At 49.2% G+C, this 24,041-nt stretch overlaps 1 protein-coding gene across 3 annotated transcripts in view; it reads right to left on the reverse strand.

Annotated features, from left to right (window-relative positions):
* Positions 1-24,041, reverse strand: part of TANC2 (tetratricopeptide repeat, ankyrin repeat and coiled-coil containing 2) — a gene marked incomplete at both ends in the record, with an annotated part of 120,677 nt that overhangs the window by 30,563 nt on the left and 66,073 nt on the right. For all 3 annotated transcript variants that reach the window (XM_079547130.1, XM_079547129.1, XM_079547128.1), the window contains 5 exons: positions 4,278-4,885; positions 5,651-5,817; positions 8,044-8,275; positions 17,654-17,787; positions 20,436-20,717. In XM_079547130.1, the coding sequence (XP_079403256.1) occupies positions 4,278-4,885; positions 5,651-5,817; positions 8,044-8,275; positions 17,654-17,787; positions 20,436-20,717 (1,423 nt within the window). The remainder of the gene's footprint in view (positions 1-4,277; positions 4,886-5,650; positions 5,818-8,043; positions 8,276-17,653; positions 17,788-20,435; positions 20,718-24,041) is intronic.

Below are 24,041 nucleotides of genomic sequence, written 5' to 3' on the forward strand. Positions count from 1 at the left end.
CTCAGTTTTTCAGATCCAAAATGGAAAAGTATTTGGAATCTGGGGAAATTGGAGCAAAGCATATGGAAAGCCAAGCTGGATGGGGCTGTGAACAACCTAGTCTAGTGAGGGGTTGGAACCAGATGATCTTAAAGGTCCCTTCCGACCCAATCCATTCTACAATTCTATTACTCTGTGACACTTAGAAGCTATCTGTGGACAAACTTTAAGCAACTGACGTGCAATGGATGGAGCCTGACTTACTGCTTGGCAAAGCAGCCCATGGCAGGGGGTGGAACCAGACGACATTTAAGGTCACCTCAAACCTGACCCTGTCATAGAATGGTGATCCCCACACCTCCCATTTCAGTGTTTGTTGTACAACGGGACTCTTACAGATAAAATTTGCACTGCACTCTTTTCCTACACGCTTCCTAAACCAATTTTCTATTCACTGGGGACTGCTGGTCAGATCAGGCTTTCCATCAAATGCAAAAAGATGCTCGTCTGCTTCTAATTCATTCTCCATCAACCTGCTGGTAAGATGTAAGTACGCAACTTGGAGGAGGACCAAGCCTCCCCTTGCTGCTTGCCTCCTGACAGAAAGGAAAATGCAAAACACCTCCACTGCATTGTGTTACAAGAGGGCTCTGCTCGAAACCATGGCAACTGAGCGTGGTTATCACTGCTGCTGCTGAGCCAGCCCACACCGAGCGCTGCAGAGACAGAGCAGGTTTGGTTCATGATGTGGAACTGAAGGGAATGGGTGAGGAGCTGCCCTCACCCTCACCTCACCTCACATCATTTCTTCTCTGAGATCCCGAGATTATTAGGATCTTCTAATACCTGATCAACTCTTGGTGCACAGCCAATGTTTACTGCAGAACACTGATTTCCCACGCAGCATTCCTGGGTCTGGTTTCAGACACAAACAGCTCTGCAGTGCCACAGCAGCTCCTGGGGTCTGAATGATACCAAATGCTGCAGGGGCTTTCTTCATCCTTCCTCTGGAAACCCAATCCTAGGAATCTGGGATTTCAGGCTAACACCACATCCAGAGATGTGAGGATGGATCTGCATCACTGTGCTGTGTAGAAATGTGCTGCAGTGGGATATTCCTCCCAGAGTTTCCAGGAGGAACCACTCTCCTCCACAGCCATCACAGAGGGAAAGAACACCTGAAATCTACCCCCAAACCCGCATAACGGAAAGGAGAGAGGACAGGGCAAGGTTCACCTCACCCAGTTTTATCTGTCAGTGCTGGAGGAGGCTCCCAGTGAGACTGTCACCCCACGCTCCCTTTGCAGACCCCCACGAGCAGCCACTGCCATGGCACTCTGCATCAGCCCCACTGCAGCCTTTCAGCTCACGATGGAATCAATCACCCTTAGTTCCCCCCTCTGACTATAATGCAAGTGTTGACAAGGAGCTTCGATGCTGGTACTTCAATCTGGACACAGTAATTCCACTTTGGGGGTCTGTATCTGACTGCAGCTCTTTCACTGCCTAATCAGCACCAACCACTTCCCTCCCCCCCCCCCACCTCCCTCAGTCCCATGAGCAGCAGCACAGGGACAAAACATTTCATTTTCTAAGTGCTGCAAAAGCAAGCAAAATAATTGCATGGAAGATTCTGATGAAGGCAAAACACGGAACAACATTATGAGATTCAGGTTAAGAAGTGTCAGAATGAACACACAATAATCACCACTTTTCCGTGCTCTGGTCACAATGGATTGAGCCTTTCCCTACGATGCTTTATGTTGTTTGTCAACTACTCTACTTGGTAAATGCTGCCAGCTGGGGGGGAAGTTATTACTGCGACACTGCTTGAACCCTGACAAATGCTTTTTGCTCTGCTACCAGCAGCCATGGATGCTGGGGGTCCCTGATGGGAGATCCACAGTGACTGAGTTCCCTTTGATGCCAACAAGCCGTCACTCACAGTGAGCCCCAGCACAGAGGGGCAGCAGTCCCAAAGGCCAACACAAAACCTGGAGGCTGGAGATGCACCATTTGCCAGAAGCTTAGAGAATGTGGTGATTTCTGGACATTGTGTTCTTCCTCTTCCCTCTCCCCATACTTCCAAGAAGATGGGAACACGCTCCGTTCAACACAAGGAGAAAGATTCCCCACTGGCGGTGCTGCAGCCCCAAATTCCATCATCCCCAATGCCTTTGTGGTGTCCTCATACCCAGGGTACATCTATTAAGAGCAGCCTCACAAAACCACATTTCACTTCAAAACTCGTCCAGAAAACATCAGCTTTAGCAGCTCCATTCCTCACTGCATCGGCACAGAGAGGGCAGTGAGCTCTGTGCTAACAGTGTGCTCCTGCCCTGGTGATGATGAACTAAGCCCCATGCAAGCAGAAAGGAAACCAAAGCTGCTGCCAAATCTGCTCCTGGTAGCTCAGCCAGGGGCAAGCTGTGCTTCTTTTAAAGAAATAAAATGAAAGATCATTACTTATCTTCATTGGTCCTAAGGGTTTACTGTGCCCTGAGCTCCACGTCTCAATATTAGCTCTTCCCTGAGAGCTGGACAGGAGGGCTTTGAGAAGCACAATAGCAGAATCTCAAAGGGTCTTCCCTATTAATCACTAAAATGTATCCTGCTTCATTATCTACCATCAGAGTGTAATGCAATTAGCGTGCATTATACATTAGAGAGATTTATTAGCCCTTCAGAACATATGGACTCGCACTCAAGGCACTGGCAGCCCATTACAACGCCACGTAACTTCTCTCCTTGCCCCTGGCGAGGCGCCTGGTCTGCTGAGTGCTGGCAATCCCACAGGGCTCTATAGATGCCACATATGCTCAAGTCCCCAGGCATTTACCACCTGAGAGGTGGAGGCCATCACCTCTTGTCCTACCACTGTTACCTGGGAGAACAGAATAGGAAACCCCTGGCCACCTCTGTAAGCACCAGGAGAAACCAAACCCAGACTACACAGCTGCACGACCAGCTGGCATGTGCAGACTGACACACATAGGGATGTTCAGCACCAAGGGAGCATTCTGCAAGTGAGTTTCCTTATCCTGGCAACACAGGACAGCACTGAATTGCCTGAATTCCTCCTGTTGTGGCAAGCACTGCTCCCAGCCTGCTCATACACAGGAACGGGAGCAGCTCTCAGCTCCACAGGCATCACAGACACATACACACACATTGCAAGGAGGGTCGAAAAGAATTGCCCATAACGAGCACTTAATGACTCAAGAGGAAGGATATCAAATAGCTAACATTGATCGATATGAAGACACTTGCTGCTGTAAGATGCTTTCCAAAGGGTTCACTCCATAGGACTGTTGTGCAGAACCTATTCAAGCACGTCGGTTTCCCATTGGGAGGAGCTACGTGCTATTTTTCTACTGCAGCCTGTTTGCCACAAAATTTAAAGCAGTAAATGACTCTGAGATCACCAGCAGCTACGGCTGCTTTGATCAGCCAGGAGCTGTTTAGTTCCAGCAGACAGTGCTGTGTTTCGTCAGCCTGGCTGCAGGGCCCAGAGATGCCCCGATAAGGCTGAGAATCTGAGTGTTTCCCTGATTTTTGTAATCGTATTTTTGGAGATGGGCAGGCAAAAGAGAGCAGAGCTTATGGGGATCAATGACCAGAATTACAGTCAGAGTCTGTTTCCACTCTTCAGTAAAAACAAAAGATAACGCTGTTAATAGTGATCATTGGGCTTAGAGAATATAAATCTAAGCATGATTAAATTCTGTTCTGCGTGAGCTAAGCCAGGAACTCTGCTGCTGTCAGAACAGAGATTACACATGCACTTACAGTCCAACATTGTTAGAGCCTGACTCTGTTCCTTATTCTGCTCTCTGAAAGACATTTAATAGGACTACAAGGAGCAAGACTTCAAAAAGAAGCCAGCTTCAAAAGATGCATCCACGCCGTTCATCCTTCATCTCCCCATCCCTCACTTTGTGTGGTTGGGAGGGGATGGAGGAGGATTCCCCCTCCAGTCAGAGCTGGGGATGTCAATGTAGCCCCCCCAGCTCTGAGCTGCTGAGTGTGGACCCTCCGAGGTCCTTCCAGGGCTCAGCTCATCCTGGAGATGATTCTGACGTTTGCTGGCTCAGCTGAGTGCTCACATCTTTCCACGACCAACACAAAGGTTTAAGGAGAGCAGCACAGATGCAGACATGCACAGTGCGGACAGATGAAAGCCGAGCAAGAGCCATCTCATCCCACGTGTGACCTCAAGCAATGAAGTGATTCTCAGAACAGAACAGAACGCTTTCAGATGAACACATCCATCAACCCACTGCTCACTGTCTGCTTACCTAGGATCACAAAGAAACTTGGTCTTTTCACCTTCTTCTCTCCAAATAAGCCATTCTCGGAAAGAGGGATGAACAAACATTCGCGTCATGTCTCTACGTTTGATAAGAAACATAGAAAGGTTCTCCATCCTCTGCTGAAAGTCATCCCACTCCAAAGTGCCCTCAATGTTACCTGCATTAATGGCCTGAAAAATATGCTCATCTGTTAAAGGGTGCAGAGATGCCACTGCCACATTCAAGAGAGGCATAACCCGATCAAAGGAAGACTGCGTTGGGAACTTCATATTGCACTGCAACAGGTAAACTTCTGACAGAGACACTGGGACAACTTTGTAGCTGGAGCTTTTTAGTACTAGATATCCTTTCTCTATGAGATCAAAAGTGAGTTTCAGGTAAAGGTAAGACCCTTGGCTCAAGGTCTTGAGGTGAGAGCTGAGTTTGCCAAAGGTGGTGTTGTCCATTTTGCCGTTCAGTGAGATGTTGTTCTGGATCTCTGAGCTGCTGTGTATCCGGTGGAGGATGTATGCCTGCAGGTCCTGGTCTATGGCTTCGTTCTCTTCCAGTCTATCCAAAAATATTCTGTGGAAGGGCAACAGCTTAATTATTTCCTGCGAAGAAAGAAGAAAGAAGTATATTCATTCTGGGAATGCTTATTATTAATTAAGTAAACTTGATTTGTATTACAATAGCACCTCTGAGACTCCTTTAAGACCTTTTCCATCAGAGAAAGCACACGAGAAGGTGGTTTATGCCCTCAGGACCTCACAACCTCATCTATAATCAGACAGTTTCTGCATGAGACATGACTGAAATAAAAATGCAGGACGTGGTTCCTAACACTGCATCCATGAGAAGGACTGGGAAATTGGCCCAGAGAGGTGCCCTCATTACCCCCAGCCCAACCCAACAGCAGGGTGCCATCCCTCCTGCTGTCATCTCAGCCATTGGAGGGAAGGATGTGGAGGTTACAGAACAGAGAAATCCCACTGCTGCTATCAGTAGGAACAGGCACCCAACCAAGAAGGCAACCGTTCCCAAGCAATGATGGCCAGCTGGATACCATGGCCAGGGAATCTCTCATTTGCTAAACTCACTGATGTTCTTATAGAGCAAAACCCAAACTCATTAAAGGCTTTTCCAACAGAGTTTTCATGTCATAGGCTCTGTCACTGCAAACTGGGGAGAAACAACATAGCAGAGGCTGACAGCACAAACTGAGGAGAGCATCTCCAAAATGGTGGTGCAAAACAAAAGCTCACAGGAAGGACAACAGGGGCTGCAATTTACCTACCACCAGCACACCTGATACACACTAAGCAATTCTTCATCACAGCCCATCCTGACAACCCAGCAGCTACCAGGACTCAGTGTACCTGTAGACTTGTCCTGACGGTCACAACCAGCTTCAGCCAGGAGGGGAATTTCCCAATCATTTTGCTCAGGAATGATACAATGGTGTCACCGTAATCTGGCTTGTGAAATTCAGCCTCGTTTAAACCATCAATTAATATGATGAAATCTTCATCAGGGATCTTCCTCTCTGAGAAGCAAAAAAAAAAAAGAAGAAAGCATTTCCTTAGGAGGCCGAACACGTGGCTACAGTCATTCTTCAAGGGTAAAAAAGAAAGAAGACACAGTGACAGCATCTCTCTTATGACACACTAATTGCACACAGTCCATGCATACTCAACTTCCATCCTCAGAAAATAGGTATTTTAATGAATCAATGCTCACTGCCAACATGAGCTGCCCACAGTCTCCAGGGAGATCAGTGAAATCCCATTCTGTCCCAGCCTGACGTTACCAAGTTGCATTTTGTTCTGAGTGTACCACTAATATCCATATGACAAACACATATTTTGCATTAAAGTCACCAGAGATCCTTTCTCAGCTGACTCCCCAGTAAGCTCATTGGATGCACCTTGAAAACACACTTTATGACTCTGAAATCAAGGAGCGAGTGGAGCCTGAGTTCTGTACCCACATCTCATGTTTCTCATAAAGCCCAAAGGAGAGAGGAGGAAGCAGCGAGAGGGGAAGAATCCCTACTTTGTTCTCCTATATATTCTTTCAATTCCTTGTCATTAAATTCATACACATACTGGAGAAACATGAATATCAGTTTCTCAGTGATATCCATCATTAACCGTTCTGCAACAATTTTGCCCCAGCACCATTAAAGCTCCATCAGCACCTTGTAAAAGACCTGCTGATGTATTTACAGTGCCTTAAACGTTACAGATCTTAAAACCAATTTCCAGACGCTGCTCATTTTGTTGCAGAGCTCTCGGTAGCCATCAGCCAGCCAGCACTCTCCAGCAGTGCTGGAAGATGTGGGGAATCCTGATTCCATATTTCCACTCCCCAAGACCTTGGGGCCATCGGGGGGGTCAACCTGCTTGGCAAGAGAAACGAGCATCCTCCAAAATGCCCTACAACCCAGAGCTGAAATACCTCCCAATGAGATACCCAGCTTGTTTGCCTGCACAGCAGTGATTCCCAATGCAGGAGTGCTGGGAGGAAGGAGCAGCCACACTCCTCCTACAGTGACATTTGTGCATGCCAGGAAAACAAAGTGCTGTGCTCATGCTGGCTCTGCATGTCCTCATGCCCAGGAGAACCACACACGTTGGGTGCATGCTGCTGCTCTGCATTTTGGGCCATCTGCAAGCTGCTCTGAACAACGGGACTTCAAGTCCAGTAGGAGCTGCACCTATGTCACACTGGCTCAGACGTGGCGATACAAAGGGTCAGAATAGAAACTAATCTGGTCTATTTGTGAGGCCGATGACAACAGACACCATTTTGCAGGACTACAGAGCCCTGAGCTCTGCAGCACTCCGAGAATTTTCATGACAACGAGCAAAGATCTTCAGTGCAGTGTCTGTCACAATGAGTTAGTGACATCTTGTGTGAGGAGGAAAGGAAAGGAGACAAAATCAATGCTGCTTTGGGAAAGCTCCGAGATCAGCAGTCAGAATCTGATCTGTTAGCAGCCTCCTTAGAAGCTCCAGACAGGATGTCTATAAGCTTCTACAGTATCAGCCCTTCTGCTGAAAGCTTCCAATTCTCCAGAGTCCATTAAATAAAGAAAAAGAGAGGGAAAAACACTCCCCTCCCAAAATACGAAACAAAATACACTGTCACGAGCAGGGCCGTGCATGGAAACTGTTGTGTGTTTTCACCTTCAGAGCTGCGAGGCCACATTCACATGGATGGATAGCAATAGGACAAGGGGGAATGGTTTTAAAGTGAGACAGGAGAGGTTTAGGTTGGATGTTAGGAGGAAGTTTTTGACCCAGAGGGTGCTGAGGCACTGGAACAGGTTGCCCAAGGAGGCTGCGGATGCCCCATCCCTGCAGGCATTCAAGGCCAGGCTGGATGTGGCTCTGGGCAGCCTGGGCTGCTGGTTGGTGACCTGCACACAGCAGGGGTTGGAACCAGATGAGCACTGTGGTCCCTTTCAACCCAGGCCATTCTGTGACTCTATGATTTGGGACGGGAAAGAAACCGAGAACACAAAGTCAGACACATGCCACCATCACCGTTTCGTTTTTGGCCTGAGTTGCACCCCAGGAGAGAAGGGGCTGCCAACCTTGCAGATAAGTGTGGTGACAATTTCAGCAACTCCACGTCTCACCTCCCACCCGCAGCTCCTGACCCACTGCTGGGTTTAAATGCACAGCTGCAAGAAAGCATTTCAAAACCAAACAAACAAAACAGCGGCGGGGAGCAAAGAGAAAGCATTGGGGAGCCGTTCCTGTACCTTTATGCAGGTTCTCCAGGGGCTCCAGGATCCCCCTGCGGAAGGAGGCCATGGGGTCCTGCACGCAGGAGCGGAGGCTCAGCATGCTCTGCAGATGGGGCTCACGCAGCAGCTGCTCCCGATAGGCGACGAACTGGGGTGAGCGGCACAGCAGGGCGGCCACGTTGTGCACAAACTCGGGCACCAGGCAGGTGTAGGCGTTGTCTGCCTGGCAGTAGTGATAGGCGACGACCTGCAAGAGAAGGAAGGACGAATGCACCTCTGCCAGAGCTCTGCCACATGGCACTGTGTGATTCTGATGCGTTCTGGCACGTGAGCTCTTTGAGGATCCCCAGCGTTAAGTGCCCATGACAAGGATCCTCATGAACCGCTGCGTGCAAACTGGCACTGATCCTGAGAATGACTGGAGCAATGAAATTCTGCTGCTGCTCCCCAGGTAGGCACTGACAGCACTCCCAGCTCCACCTAACAGCTGGTAAGGGCTTGGGACTGGTTTCTTCCACTTACTTCTTGCTGGCTGCTCCCCAGTGCTGGGTGCTGAGAGGCCACTGCATGGCTCCTGCTGGAGGCAGAGCTGCATGCAATGGATCCCACGAACAATGAGAACACAGTGCTGTGCATCACCCATCCGCCACCATGCAGCCCTTCATTCAGAAAATATAGGGAAAAGATAGAAGAAACCTTCTCCTTCTCCTAGATCAACTCATTTTCCCAGGTCTTCACAATTCGCTGGGCTACTCCTTCGAGCATCACACCTGCATACATGTGCCTAAGCTCACAACAGAATTTTTGCTACCGTGTACTCAGTGCATTAAGCCATAATAAACACAATGATGTCTTTCTCATTTATTTGGGGATTAAAACTGTGATTCCTGCAGTATAAAGGTCTTGAACCGCCCTCCCGTGATGCCTGGTAACAGAATGTTACCTTGATGTTCCTGGTAACAGAAACCAAACTCCTACATGCAGAGCTCTTAGCTCCAGCACAGTATGCAGACCTAAAAATGAAGGCCACTTCATTATGAGAGGCTCATCAGCTTCATCCAGGAGCCACGTCATAGGAAAGGGGACAGAACTGTCCTTGGAGGGCACAGTCAGTGCTAAATGTGGGGACACGTTTCCTTCTTCTGGAAAACACCCACAGTTACAGCACAGCTCATGGGAACCCATTACATCCAGTCCTGATACTTGGGATGGAATTATCAGCATCCTGATGGTTGCCTGCAAGATCAATGCAGTGCTTAAGGGGCGGACCTGAAGATGCACCAGCAAGCAGGGAGGACATCAGAAGGGCCCTGAAGGAAAGGCACTACGATGCTCTCAGAAATGCAACTGCACAATGTCGGCTTGATGGTATTTATTCTCCATGACATTTTCTCCATTTCAAACCCAAAAGAGACTGCCAAAAGTGAGCGTGGTGCTGGGAAGCAGGCTCCCTGCCTATCTCAGAGCTGCCTGCCAAGCAGCTCTCTCATCCTACAAACTCCCAAAGCTTTCAGAATTTTTTCCTGCTCCACCTTCAGGAACAAGAACTGGGTTTTACCCAAAAAACCAAAGCAGGAGACGTCAGGATAACCTAGAATGAATGCTCCTCTGGCTGTAATTCTGACTGTAACAACAGCCTCACTCACACAGAGAAGCCACGAGCACATCCAAGAACTAAAGACAGGAACCCACCTAGCCTGGAAATGAAGAACCCACTGAAAAAGGTGAGTTTGTTTTCTGGAAATCTCATTTCTTTGCTGTAAAAAAACTTTGCTGAACTGCTGAGAAGGCTCCAACCAGCTCTTGTCACAAACAAAAACCCTGAATTTAACGTTTCATCTTATCTGGAAAGTGTTACAACAAAGGAAATCCCCAGGGATCAGCCTGCTCTCCCAAACACACCGGTCTGCCTGGATGCCCAGTGAATGTGCCTTCACTTCAGCCATCGCCTTTGGCAACTGATGTTCACCAAGGTGGAAGCTGTGAAGTTCCTTGCTCCAATTACTGCCTCAGACACAAGTGAATGGTGCCTATAAGGAGTCCTAGTGCAAAATAAGTGGATTAAGATGGGAAAATAACGCGTTAATCAAGAGAACCAACACAACCCGGCAGTCCGTGCTCCTCCACTGCTGGTGAATGTGCCAAACTCTCCAAGCTGGGAAGGAGGCATCACTGTGCAGTGGCTTCACACCACAGGTGGGTTCTGAGGATGGAGCTCCATCTCTTTCAAGAACTAATCTTCTGATTCTACTGCTCTGAATGGGATCTCTTAGAAACAGCAGAAGGAAAGCAAGTAAAGACTTGCAAGGACGACTTTCCTAACATCATTTGGCCTCCAGTGTGTTGGCTGCACACCAAAGAAGTACACTTATCATGAGCTTTTAGGCATCTTTTTTTAATATTAATGATGTGCTACAGGGCTTGAGAAACACCAGACATGGGGAAGGCGGACGCTGCCTCTCATGGTCCATGGCCAACACTCGTGGGTACCAACACAACACAACCCCTCCTGATGTGGGGTCAGGGAGCACCTGAACCTTCCCTTCCTCAAGAGAGTCACACTGACTCATCTTCCTAATTGTGCATGCAGAATTAAGAAGTAAATTATCCACGTGCTCTTCAGGTATGAAACCCAGAGAGCCTTCTGTCCCTGTTTTTCCCAACACCAGCCATGCTCTTCTTTCCACCGCACCATTCCCCATGTCTCCCTCTACCCAAACTCCTGTACCCATCTCAATCCAGACTGCCTTTCCTCTGCCCTGCTTTGCTCCATTCTCGCTCACCCTCTCCAGGATGCTGTGTTTGCTGTCCAGCCCAGCCCAGCAGAAGTGATTTCTGCTCTGCCCTTCCTGCAGCTCTCCCTGCCCCTCAGCCCTGCACGCTGCTCCCTGGGGCTGCGCTCCCCATTTCAGCTGCATTGTGCAACACGGGTGTTAAGCTTTGCTGAACCCAACGGGGATTTTGGTTCAGCTGAGAAAGAATTGCAAGCGAGGAAGAAAAATAAAAAAAAGATTTCCCCATATAGATCAGATCTACGAGAACAGCTATTTGAAGAAAAAGGATGACACGTTAAAAGCAGCGCAGCTATTCCAAGAGTAAGAGAAGATGTTGTTGGAACAGGAGGGAGAGCTATGGGAAAGCAGCAGGAAGAGAGCAGAAAGGGCACAGAGCAGGGAAAATGAGGAACAGAAGAGATTGTGCATCGCCCATAAAGCACAAAGGAGCAAAGAGAGTGAGCTGGGGGGGAAAAGAGGAGAGCTTGGGGGGATAGGCCAGGAGCAGGAATATGGAGCTGGGAGGACAGTATGCATCAAAGGAGAAAGGGGCTGAGATGGCTCAGGGGAAACAAGTTATTTTTACTTAATAGGACAGGCCAGTTCAAAGGAGTTCTCTGGCACTATTTGTGACAAGCAATATCCTCCCTTTCAGAAGCATTCCTTTGCCATCACGCTCTGCTTGCCCTGTCTCAGCTCCCTCCTGATGGTTCCTCCATCCTCCTCCAGCCCCACCAGCCTGGAAGGACAAACCCCACTACCCTGCACCCACAGCAACCCCCCCCAATGCTCCCCTGCTCCCAACCAACCGCTTCAGCACTGCATTCTAGCCATATTTCTGCCCCTAATAAGACTGATCTCCTTTTGACCCGTACAAAACAGCTTCGAGTCAATGTGCTTCCACCTGCCAAAAGGCCGCCTGCCACTCAGAACGTTGGCTGTCATCATATAAATAGAGATCAGCACGGCTGTGTTTTATTCACTGCACATGACCGGTGTGTGTGGATGGGGTGACCCACTTTATGAGGAATGCTCATTATTTTTAGATAGCTGAGTTTGCCAGCAAATGCCCTCTGAAGCTCATTAATGTCACAGGGCTCAGAGAAACTAATCCTTCCACCTCCACACGAGGTGGGAGGGCTCCTTTCTTTCCATAGCCCACAGCAATGGTAGTGATGCTCTGCCTTACGGCTGGAAGGGTGGGGAAGGAAGGCAGCAGAGTGAGCTACGCAATGAAAAAGCAGCTCCCCAGCTCTGTGTATGGGATAATCCATTAGTGCTGTGCTGCCTTTCAGGCTCATCTGTTTAAGTGCTGCATCCACAAGCAGCCAGCCAGCAGCCAGAAACCCAGCAAAGATGGCTTTCAGTGGTTATTTAAACCGTGTACTGAAGCCATCAACAATCCTGTGTGAATGAAGGACAACACCTTCAGGGATAGTGGGGAAGTGATCCTAACCAGAGGGGACACGGCCCCACTTCTCCCCACCTGAGTTGAACCCGTTGTGCTGTGGCTGTCAGCCCTTGCTGAGATGCAGAGGTCAGTGGGATGTGGCTCTGTGCTGCTCAGACATCGCTGGGCTCTTTCTGCTGAGCTGAAGCACCAGCTGAATGTAACCCAGGAACATCTGGGGGTGAGGAAGCTGCGCCACACTGACTGAGCCACACCACTCACCCACCCACTCAGAGGAAGTGAAATTTGAACGTATTGCAATGGAGGAGAGTAAAAAAATAGGAAGAAAAAGGTACAAAACAGCAGAGGTGTGGAGCACATCTTGGATTTAAAAGCCTTGCAATTTCATAGAATTATAGAATCACAGAATGGGCTGGGTTGAAAAGGAACACAGCGCTCATCTGGTTCCAACCCCCTGCTGTGTGCAGGTCACCAACCAGCAGCCCAGGCTGCCCAGAGCCACATCCAGCCTGGCCTTGAATGCCTGCAGGGATGGGGCATCCACAGCCTCCTTGGGCAACCTGTGCCAGTGCCTCACCACCCTCTGGCTCAAAAACTTCCTCCTAATATCCAACCTAAACCTCCCCTGTCTCACTTTAAAACCATTCCCTCTTGTCCTATCACCATCCACCCTCAGTAAACAGTTGTTTCCCCTCCTGTTTGTATGCTACTTTCTAACACTGGAAGGACCTTTCAAATATTGGAGCAACCTTGCAGTTGCTCTGTGCAATCAGACAATACGTTTACAAGCACACAGAATGACAGAATTGTAGGGGTTGGAAGGGACTTCCAGAGATCATCGAGTCCAACCCCCCTGCCAAAGCAGGTTCCCTACACCAAGGCACTGAGGAACCCAGATGAGTTTAAGAACAACACAGAGCTCTGCTCTGCTGTGCTCAGCTCATCAGAACACTGCTGTGCATCTCCTGCAGGATGAGCCCAGGCTGGGCAGCCTTCCTGGCACTGCTGAGATCTGGCAGCTGCTCCACGGCAGAGGGCTGCTTTCAAATGCATCCAGCAGCCCCGTGAACTTATTTCCATAACGCGTGCATAAATATATTTGAACAAAAGGCCAACCAAGCACGCAGCCAAGAATGCTCATGTTTCACGTGCAAGTGTCAGGGTGGGTGCTGCAAGTCAAGTAGCTTTGCTTGTGGCTTCTGAGTCTGCCAGATCTGGCAAGACAAACCCTGCTGTCCTCCCTCTTTAAGCTACAGACTGCTGCAGAGGGCAGGGATGGAGTGGAGATGGAAGAGGGACTTTGCAGGCAGGAGCTGCCCAGCAGGCTGCACCTCCTCACGGCTGGGGGACGTCTGTGGCCCTGCTGCCTCCGCTCCTCTGGGGCTGGAGGGGAAAAAGGGCTCTGTGCCAGCAAAGTTCCCAGCGAAAGGACTAATGCTGCCTTTAAAAAATATATTGGGAAATTGACAGAAATCACTGCTAAGGAACATTGCCATACATTTAATATTGCTAGGTGAGCTGTGCTGCTCTCAGTGCTGTGTTTCCTGGTGCATTACTCCATCCCTCTCCAAACAGCAGCACCCAACCGCAGCCTCCAATGCAGCCTGGGGTTGGCAGCAGGACTTGGAGCTTTGCCTTTCCCCCAGCACTCCCTGTGAGTCCCACCAGCACCGGGCTGCAGTGCTTACACGGAGCATCGCTGCACTTCCAGCATTTTCTGCACTGATCCCTCAGGGTGGCCATCACACCACTTCCACTTACAGCATCTCAGGAGGATGGAGGGGTAGGGAGAGAAACGACAAAAGGAACAGAGCAATCTCAGTTTTAAGCTCCTTGTTTTCTTTCATTAGATGCCCCCAGAGCGCATCCGACCCTTCCTACCACAAGTGCTGCTCACACAACAGAACCCATTCCTGGTCCAAGGGAGGGCAGTGATACCACGAATCCAACAGCAACCAGCAGGGCTGGGGGGGACAGGACTTGGCCCCCTCTTCATGATGGCTTTTTTCCTCCTAGGAACCATTGGCAAGAACTTCAAAAGACCCTTAAATGAGTCGGGGTTGGCTTGTTTCCCATTGCAGGGTGGAAAGCACCCAGTACTTTTTTGTACATCAGTTCATTCCTAAGCATTTTGCTCCGTTTGCTGGTGAACACCAAACCTGAGGATAAAGCAAACCAATGCTCTTTTCCAGCGTGGCAAAGAGGAAGAGAGGAGCCTTAGCAGTGCTCCTGCTGGTGGGCTGCAGGCACTTCATTTTCACATTAATCATTTGCTCATCTCCAACAACGAGAGCGATGAGCAAACCTCAGCCCAAGGAACTCACTGCATGAAGAACAGACAGCCAAGTCCCACCCTGAGCATCCAGAGGAGGAGAAGCAACTGTTCTCCTGTCATTCCTGCCATCAGAAGCACACAGCTCCTCAGTTTGGGGTAGGTGACATTTTCAGAAGGAAGGGAGTGGGCACTTCCCACCAGCGTGCTGCTCCTTCAGCCTCCCAAAATATCAGTGATCCTCTTTCATGCCCACCTGCATTGCTCTGACATGATGACCACTGCACAGCCTGGAAAGCAGAACATGCACACGCTGTTATCTATCTCCTCACATATGATTCGCATCTCCTAACAGACTCCTGACTGCAGCTGTCCATCACTGTCACCACTTTCTTTCTCCCTTCAATTCCAACCTGTTCCATTACAGCAGCAACTACAGAACGTGTGTGCAAGGACTGTTCTTCCAACAGCCCAACCTAAGGGTCACCCTTTCTTCTTCAGCCAGTGGAACAAGAGCTTTAAGCAGGCTGCCAGGAATCCGTATTTCATTCCTCAGCTCCTGATGCAGGAACATGCTTTGCTCTCCCTTCCTCCTGAACCAAAGCATTTCTCCTTTTCTTTCTCAGATTCTTTCTCTCTGGGCACAGAGTTGAACTCAGCAGTGTGAGTGTTTTCCTGCCCTGTAGGAGCACGTGGCCTCAGACCCTCAGATGCCTTTAACCACAACTGCTGACGGAGACCATTAGGGCCATTTGCTCTATTTCAGACTCCAGCACCTTCAAAGCCTCGAGCAACCAACACATTTGTGATTTCTCAATGGCAACTTAGACACGTATGACCGAGTTTCCGACCGAGGGGATCACACACAGAACAAAGAGCTCAGAACTGTTATTTTAATGGATTTTCAATTACGTTGCCGGGTCAGTAATCCTTTTTCTCCCGGTGTCACTCAGAGACTTCAAAACCTGTGCAGCTGTGGAGGAACAGGCAGTGTTTGTTTTACCTGGGAGGACATCATACAGCACTGCTCCTTCTGAGCAAACCCATTTATCTGCTGCTGACAGCATGCATCCAGCAGTGGTGCTGAGCTCTGCCCTGGATGTTACAGGAATGCATCACAACCTCCAGCCATCCTTTGACCATCCCCTGACCCATTTCATTTGCCTTTACTTCCTTTCCTGAGGCTTGATGATCCATCAGGCTGTGTCTGTGACATGCTGGACTGCTCTGATGCAATAAAACCAGAACTGCTTTTGGTACGGAACTGAAACATGCAAGGTGAGAGAAACCAAACCTCAAAGCCTGCTATATTTTCAGTACAACTCTGTTTGTGACAGGATGCCATGCTTTGAATCAGGATTTGAACCCATGCTGAACTGCAGTGACTCCATACAAGCCTGTGTGGGGTTGGAGCCCAATGACCTGCAAGGTCCCTTCCAACCAAAGCCACTCGATGGCTCTGCGCTGCTGAAGCACGACCTGGAAGACAACCAATCACTCATCATATACCCTTCCCAACATCAGACACCCAAAGATGGTTGGCTGCACGGATCACTTTTCTATCAGTAACAGGGAAGCAGAGCAGGCTGAGGAGATGCTGATCTCCAAGGAGCCCGAGGCTCACAGCAGCACTGGGAATGGACCCCAACCTCCTGTGTGGAACTACGAAGCTTCCCCAAGTTCCTGTGTGCTGTGTCAGCCACCTGAGCAGCAGAAGCCATTCCCAGAAGCTCCAGGTCAGCTCCTCACCCCTGGCATCCACCTGCTCAGGGTGGCCTCACGTTGGAAGGAAGCAGTGACATTTACTTCTGGAATCTGTCTGCGTTTGCAGCATTGGAGGCTGACTGGGAGATGAAGAATTGCAGCAAAACGCTGCAGTTCTGCAGTGAGCACCGGAGGTGGCACATCTCCCCAACCTTTGGCTATGGGATGAATGGGGCTTTAAAACCCCCTCCTAAAGGGGTGTGCAGCCAAGCTATTTTAACTTTACATTTTGGCTGTGAAGATTATTTCTTATTCTCATAACCAGCGACCAGAGATGCAAAAAAGCTTCAGTGCATCTTTTGTGCTCCAGCTATGACACACAGCTTGAAAAAACCACGTCCCTCACCTTCTTCAGTGCGAAACCGAAGCTAAAACTGTACCCATTTATCAGTTATGTATCCAGCAGGATTACTGAAGCACTCAGGGGAAGAAAGTCTGGACAGATTAGGTGCTTGAGGCAGAGATAGCACGCATTGCTGCCTTCTGGCAGCCTGTAATGGTGAAGATTGACAAGAAGCACGATGACTAACGCGCTCTGAATGAAAGCAGAGCTGCCCGCTGCATTCCTTTCAAGAGCTCCATGTGGAAGAGGAGAATATCAAGTCCCAGTATTTATTTACACAGTAATTGCACGCTCTCTGCCTTTGCCATCTGGGTGCAGCGGAAAGCAGACAGCACAAGACAGTATCTGGCTCTGAAAGCCAAGCAAAACACGTCCCGGTGGTGACAGAGAACAAAGACTTTGCTTGGTATTTTCCTCTCCAAAGGGGAACAGGCAACAGGAAAGCATCACTGCTCACATCCTCCAAACCCTGGGGGAGGAGCAGGCCCTTTGGATTTCACAGCAACACAACGGCACCTTCCCACCATCACAAAATAGGGCTAAATCCCAGGATCACAACGAAACGCGAGCTGCACAGCTCACCCACACCAACAAACACCACTACGTACAGCCTGCGCTTATCAGAACACCAAGGCATTTGTGTAGTGCTCACAAAAGGATCTGTTCTGCACCATCCACGTGCACCCCATGCAGCCTGCTCCTTTACTGCTGTTTGAAACCCACCCCTTTCAAAGGGAAGCAATCTGCTTTCCACTGCTGAGGAAAAGCAATGGTCACTCTGGCAGCTGTGCCATCCTGTAACACATCTGCCACTGTAATGGTGGCTGGAAAAGATCAAGTCTCACGCTTAGAAGTGAGTGCACTCGACGTAATGGGAATTCCCTCCTACAGAAGAAACTTTCTGAGGGTAATAAAACTCCTTCCAGTTCTTCCTCTCTGCTCCCCCAGGATGCGCCCTTTTCCCAGCTGCCAAAGCGGTGCAGGACAGAAGAGCTTCCCAGAGATCCCCATGACAACAGAGAGTTTCCCAAGGCCTGCAGCCATCCCAAATGTTGCCATACCTGGGAAGCGAGCCGCCTCATGGCCTCCTCCTGGCGCCGGCGCATCTCGGGGGTCCCCGGGCAGCTCCCACTGGCGATGGAGGAGTGAGCGGAAGGCGGTTGGGTTAAGGGCAGCTCTCTGTTTGCATCCACGTCTGTCTCAAAGAAAGAGGTTTGGAACTGCTGAGGGATGAGCACAGCCAACAGCCGTCACGCTGGTACTTCCCAGCAGTCTGTTCCTGGCAGTGGCACCTTCCACCAATGCTCTGCTCAGCGCTATGGGCAGTGGGGGAAGGTGACACCTCCAGGCAGCACGGAGCTCCTGGGGACCTTTCTTTTGGGAGCTGGATGGGAATGTCTAAGATAAAGCTTTAAGCTCATTGTCCTCATCTTCTCCAGTGTAACTTCATTGATTTAAATCACAATGAGTGAACAGAACACTCATGGAAGTATGCTCTACCTTTGAGTTTGGGCTATCTCAGAGCTCTCCATGCTCTGCACTTTGGCTAACAGGTCTTCCTTTGTTAGGAACCATCACTCACTCATTTAGTTCTGGGTTTTCCTTGAATGGAGACAGAAAATTGCTCTGAATGATGTGCCAATTTTATAGCATATATCAACAGTGTGCTAGAGCCAATGTTTCTTCTGAAGGCCACCAGTGCTATCAGAGGGAGAGAAGCAAGAGCAGCACCACGTTCTGGACAAGTCTTGTAAGTAAATAATGAATTACATTGGGATCACCTCTGCCAGATGTGATCTGCTTCTTATTGCATTTCAGCCATTTCTCTTGCATTTTAGAAAAGCAGAAAGCTTTAAAAGCAGAACAGTTCACTCACCTGGCCTTTGTGGTTAACATCCCCAAACTACTAATCGTCACACTCATAGGTACTCAGAGTATTACTGAATGACATTAAGACATGCAGAACTTGGTGATGCCTAATTACTGATTTATCAGTTACAGGAATGCTTTAAAAGCAGCAATCTGAAGCACAGACTGCACTGGCAGAGGACTGGCCTGGATAGATTGCTGCAATGCATCCTTGAGCTCAACCTGAAATCATAATGGAAACAATGACCCACTTAATGGCAAACAACGAAGGAGGACAGCTGCTGCCTATGGAAGCAAAGACGCACAATGTCAATTTTGAGCATGCAACGCTACCTTCACCTGCACTGCTTTTCTGAGCCAGGAATTAATGGTATGAGGCTGCATTTATTCCAGTTTGCTAATGCTGACAACACAAGTGCTGCAGTACGGTCAGGGCAGCCAGTTACCGTTTTATTGCTCAACACAGACATTACAGAGCGTTACAGACTTCTTTCAGCCTGTGAAATCACTACAGCAGCTCTTATCTTCTAGAGCTACACTCAATGCTTTTGTGGAGGCTTCAGAAAATAAAACTGATTCTAAAGTCCTCACCTCAGTGACTGACACCGAGGAATCACTCAGCTGTAACCTCACGGCACACCTGAGTGTGAACTCAAGGGCTGCACTGGGTGAGCGAGGATCTCTGCCCTTTGTGCATGAAGGGTGCATGAGGGGTGCTGTTCAGTGCAGTAATCTTTTAAATCCCACAATCCTTCCCAGCAGACTGGGGAGGCTCTGCAGAGTTACAGCTAAAATATAGAAACCAGGCCTGCCTTTCACCTTGCATTGCTGGGTTAGTGCTGACAAGTGGCACTCCTCAACACAGCACCGAGCGGTGACATCTCAGATATCTCTCCATGGCTCAGAGCACTGGATTCCAGTAAACAGATTTAACCACAGTGTCTCTGAGATACACTGGCCTAGATCCTTGAAGATGTCCTTAGGTATAGAACCTGGTATTTTTAGTCCTGTCTTACTTACTAGGAGCAGAGTGGTTGGAAAATGCTGCCATCTCCACCTGCAAACTGGATGGGATTGGGAGGCAGAGCAGTCCTGGCTGCCAAACCCACATGGGGTTCTACAGCATCACACACTGAGTCTGTATGGGAAAGGAGGAGGGCAACAAAATGACATAATGGCTTAGGTTGGAAGGAACCCCAAAGATCACTGGGTTCCAAACCCTGCCACAGCAGGGCCACCAACCTCCAGTGCTGGGACTGGAGCAGGCTGCCCATGGCCTCATCCAGCCTGGTCCTGAAGAAAATCCTCAGAGAGGATTTGTAATCATAGAGTACCTGCAAGAAGCATTGGAGTCTTTCTGATGGGAGTAAATCTGTGATCCTTCTAAGGCAGGGAATAAAGAGACAGCTATAATGACCCTTCACAGAGTACATTTGCATCACAAATAGCACAAACATTCCTGGCAGCTGCTTCCTTTGCTCTGCAACAAAGACTAAACTGAAGGAGAACGGGATCTTTTTCCCTAAGAACACTGCAGAAGTAAAAAGACAAGGGTTAGGGTTAGGGTTAAGGTTAAGGTTGGGTTAGGGTTAGGTTAGAAGGTTAGGTTAGTATTAGTTAGGTTAGGATTTGGTTAGGGTTAGGGTTAGGGTTAGGGTTTAGTTAGGGTTAGGGTTAGGTTAGGACTTAGTTACGGTTAGGATTAGGCTAGGGTTAGGGTTAGGTTAGGTTAGGATTAGGGTAGGTTGTTAGGATTAGGGTTAGGTTAGGTTAGGGTTAGGTTAGGGCTGTGTTAGGGTTAGGGACTCCTTAGGGTTAGGGTAGGGTTTGGTTAGGGTTAGGGCTAGGTGGGGCAGTTTAGGTTACATTGGGTTAGATTAAGTTAGGCTCTGGATAGGTGATGGTTAGCTTAGTTTCGGGTCAGGGTTTGGTTAGGGCTGCAGGCTTTGAAGAGCTGCACAATGCCACACTTACGTTTGGGTGAGGCGTGCGGGCTGTCGGATGCGATCTGCCTCATGCGAGTGCCGTGGCAGCTGAGTGCAACCAGCCTGGAGATGATGGCAGTCTTCCCAAAGCCGATGTTCCCCACGATCACCACACCGCGGTTCACGCTGGCGTTGGAGCTCTGCAGCTGAGCATCGATCTCGTGGAACACCCAGTCCCGGCCCACGAAGACGGATTCGGTGGTGATGCTGGGGACCTCGAAGAGCAGCGGCTTCAGGGAGATGTCTGGAGGTCGGTAGGGTGCAAAGCGCACTGCAAACAAACGCCGGGACAGAACTGTGTGTTAATGCCAACTGCGCGTAACTACTGGCCTGATCGCTGTTTGTTGGGCATCTTTTCGTTGCAAGAGGGAAAAAGAATTGAAGCTAGTACGGACATTCCTTGCAGCTGCTTCATTTGCTCTGTAACAAAGGCTAAACTGAAGGAGAATGGGGTCCTTTCCACTAAAAATATCATAGAAGTGGGTGGACAAAGGAGAAGAGAAGGCTCCAGGGAGACCTTGTTGTGGCCTTCCAGTACTTGAATGGAGAGTATAAACAGGAGGGGGAACGGCTGTTTGTGGGGGTGGATGGTGATAGGACAAGGGGGAATGGTTTTAAAGTGAGACAGGGGAGGTTTAGGTTGGATATTAGGAGGAAGTTTTTCACCCAGAGGGTGGTGAGGCACTGGCACAGGTTGCCCAAGGAGGCTGTGATGCCCCATCCCTGCAGGCATTCAAGGCCAGGCTGGATGTGGCTCTGGGCAGCCTGGGCTGCTGGTTGGCGACCTGCACACAGCAGGGGGTTGGAACCAGATGATCTTTCAGGACTTTTTCAACCCAGGTCATTCTATGATTCCATGACTTGGGCTCCAGCCCCTAGCAGTCCTGGTAGAAAGCACCCAGGAATACCCCTTGTTTGTCCAAGAACTCAGTAAGCAAAGCCCACCCTGCCAGAAATGAAGTTTATGAGCACAGCCCAGCCCAGTGTGCAGGGACAGGTAAGGCCCTGTGTACCACAGGAAGCACTCCTGACCTGCCACACACACTGCAGCACCAGCAGCCAGAAATGCAGAAGCTGGCTGGGCTCATTTCCCCACTTCTGCATGCAAGCTCATCTTTTGAAAAGCTCCTCAGAGCCTAGCAGGAGGAGGGAGGAGAAATTCAAGTGCATCCCTTTGGCAATCAAGGGAAAATCAGAAGCGTTTGTGGGTTAATTAATTCCTCTGAAGGTAATGAAAGAGAGCTACAAATGGCTTCATTGCATCCGGAATCTTTTCATCTCTGTTTAAAAGAGGCACGAAGCACCAAAAAAGCAGCCTGCTATGTTTTGTTTTTATCTAATGACTTGGCCATAGCTGGAGTTTGTTTCCATGATGAAATTAACACCGTCATTTGTTTCTATGGGCTGCCAGAGGCAGGGCAGCTGGGGACATTCCTCAGCTCTGCATCCCAGAACAGCCCATGGTGGGGGGTTGGAACCAGCTGATCATTAAGGTCCCTTCCAACTCAACCATTCTATGATTCCATGTTGTCCCCTCCTTGCAATGCTAAGGATTCCAAAGACATTGGATCTCTGGGCAGGCACAGGGACTGCTGCATGGTTTCTGCTGCTGCCATGCTCAGCTCTTGGCTCTGCATTCGTTCCACCTTTGGATTATTATCAAGTGAATAACTAAAACTAAACCAGTCTGGAAACCTTTGCAGGAACGTTTGGGGGTGGAGGGAGAAGGTATCTGCCGTTCTTTCCACTCAGTGCAAGCTATCTAGGGAACGCAGGCCTAAAAAAAGCAGGAACTCCACACCAACCCGGTGCCAACCTGGGAACAGAAGGATCAACTCATACGGCTCGTTCTGCCTGGAAGGTCTGTAACTGGGAGATGATACATATATACCCAAAAAAGAAACGGATGGAAGCACTTTGTGCTGGCAGAGACAGCTGCTGCTCCTTCACACTCTATTGCTGAGATGATTTCTTAAGGGGAAACTTTCGGGAAGTGGCCACGCAGACAGCAGGTGACTGCTTTGGTTTTAAAACACGGAGCTCAGACTGGGGGTTGGTAAGCTGCAGCTCTGTGCCTATGGGATGGGTGAGTGAGTGGGGATGTATGGCAGTGCTTTCCTGAAAGCAGCATGGAGCCCATGCAGATGTGAGCCAGATGGTCACCAGGTACCAAATGGCCTCAGGAGCTAATGAAAAGATGTCCCTAATTAAGCTGTGGGACACAGTTTACGTGGGGGGCAAACAGACTTAAATCCCCATTTCTTTCCAGAGGTGAGGATGGATGCATTGCCAATTGCTGCATCCCATAGAGACAAAGGCTGTCCTAAACTTGGACATGAATAGGCACAGCCCTGAAGAAGGCTCAACACGGCCCCAGCGGAGATGTGCTCACTTGTCTGCCAAGTCTTGCAGCCCTGTCAGCCCCCTGGGTCACAGCAGAGCAAGCCAGCAAGCTCCATGCAGAGCTCCAAGTGATGTAAGGCTCTGCTGAGCCACAGCTGCAGCCTCCACCAGCTCCATTCTGCAGAACAAATCCTTGCTCTCAGAAGCTGAGCTGATAGCTAAGGACTGAACAAAATGCAATGAAGCACCAGGTCACAAGAGAAGGGGAAGCAGGGAGAAGGGAGGCAGCATTGCAGCTTCAACACTTGGGGCAGAAATCAATGGAAAGAACTTTGAAAAAGAGGCTGAAGAGGCTCAGAAATGTAGGGTGAGGACGTGTGCACGCATTTTGGATGAACTGTTTTAGCCCTTGAACTGACTTCAGCCCTTGCAAAACACACAGCCAGTAAAATTAAAACACTGACAAATGCTTGGTTTGTATTCATTTCCAATGAGGCATTATGTAGAACTTAGGCTGGAAACACCCAGAACTTCTGATAATATCTTATCATAACTTAAACCCTTATCCTTATGGGTATCAGAGTGGGACAGCATCAAATCTGGCAGCATCACATTTTCATGGCAGTGTAACAGCATCAATGAAATACTGTGCAAGCTTTGGTAGAGTCTGAGAAATATTCTCAACCCCAAGCTGAAGCACTGTCTGCCACATCTCTCCTGGCTCTAATTTTTTTTTTTGCAGCTGAAAACATCAATTACATCCAAGTGAAGTGGTTGTACTACATGCACAACTGAACAAAACCCACTGGGCTGCCAACAAGCAGGAATCACGGCTCACCCTGCACCACGCAGGGCGTCCTCTGCTGCTTCTTTTAAGTTTGTGTCACCTTACTTTGCTGAAAGAACCTTCAATGCCTGTCCAGAAACCACCTGCCTTCTCAGACTGCTGACAACCAGCGCCCACAGCTCATTATTTGTTTGGTACTTTGCTCCAGAAGCATTTGAGCTCCTGATGGAAATGCATCTTGCTGTCCAAAGGAAGCCCGTGTGGGGCTGAGATGCACAACGTGGGTATTGCCAACATCTTGAGATAAAGCCCGGGCAAGAAGCACTTTAATATTTACTACAGTGAAATGTGGTTCTGAATAACACAGTATCTATCAGCATCTAATGTGTTCTTTGGTAAATAGGAGCCCATAAATTAGACAAACGTTGAATTTATTTCCTTTCCTTGCTTCAGACTGCAGCTTCT

This window comes from Tetrao urogallus (genome assembly GCF_951394365.1).
Source record: "Tetrao urogallus genome assembly, chromosome: 26".
Taxonomy (NCBI): domain Eukaryota; kingdom Metazoa; phylum Chordata; class Aves; order Galliformes; family Phasianidae; genus Tetrao; species Tetrao urogallus.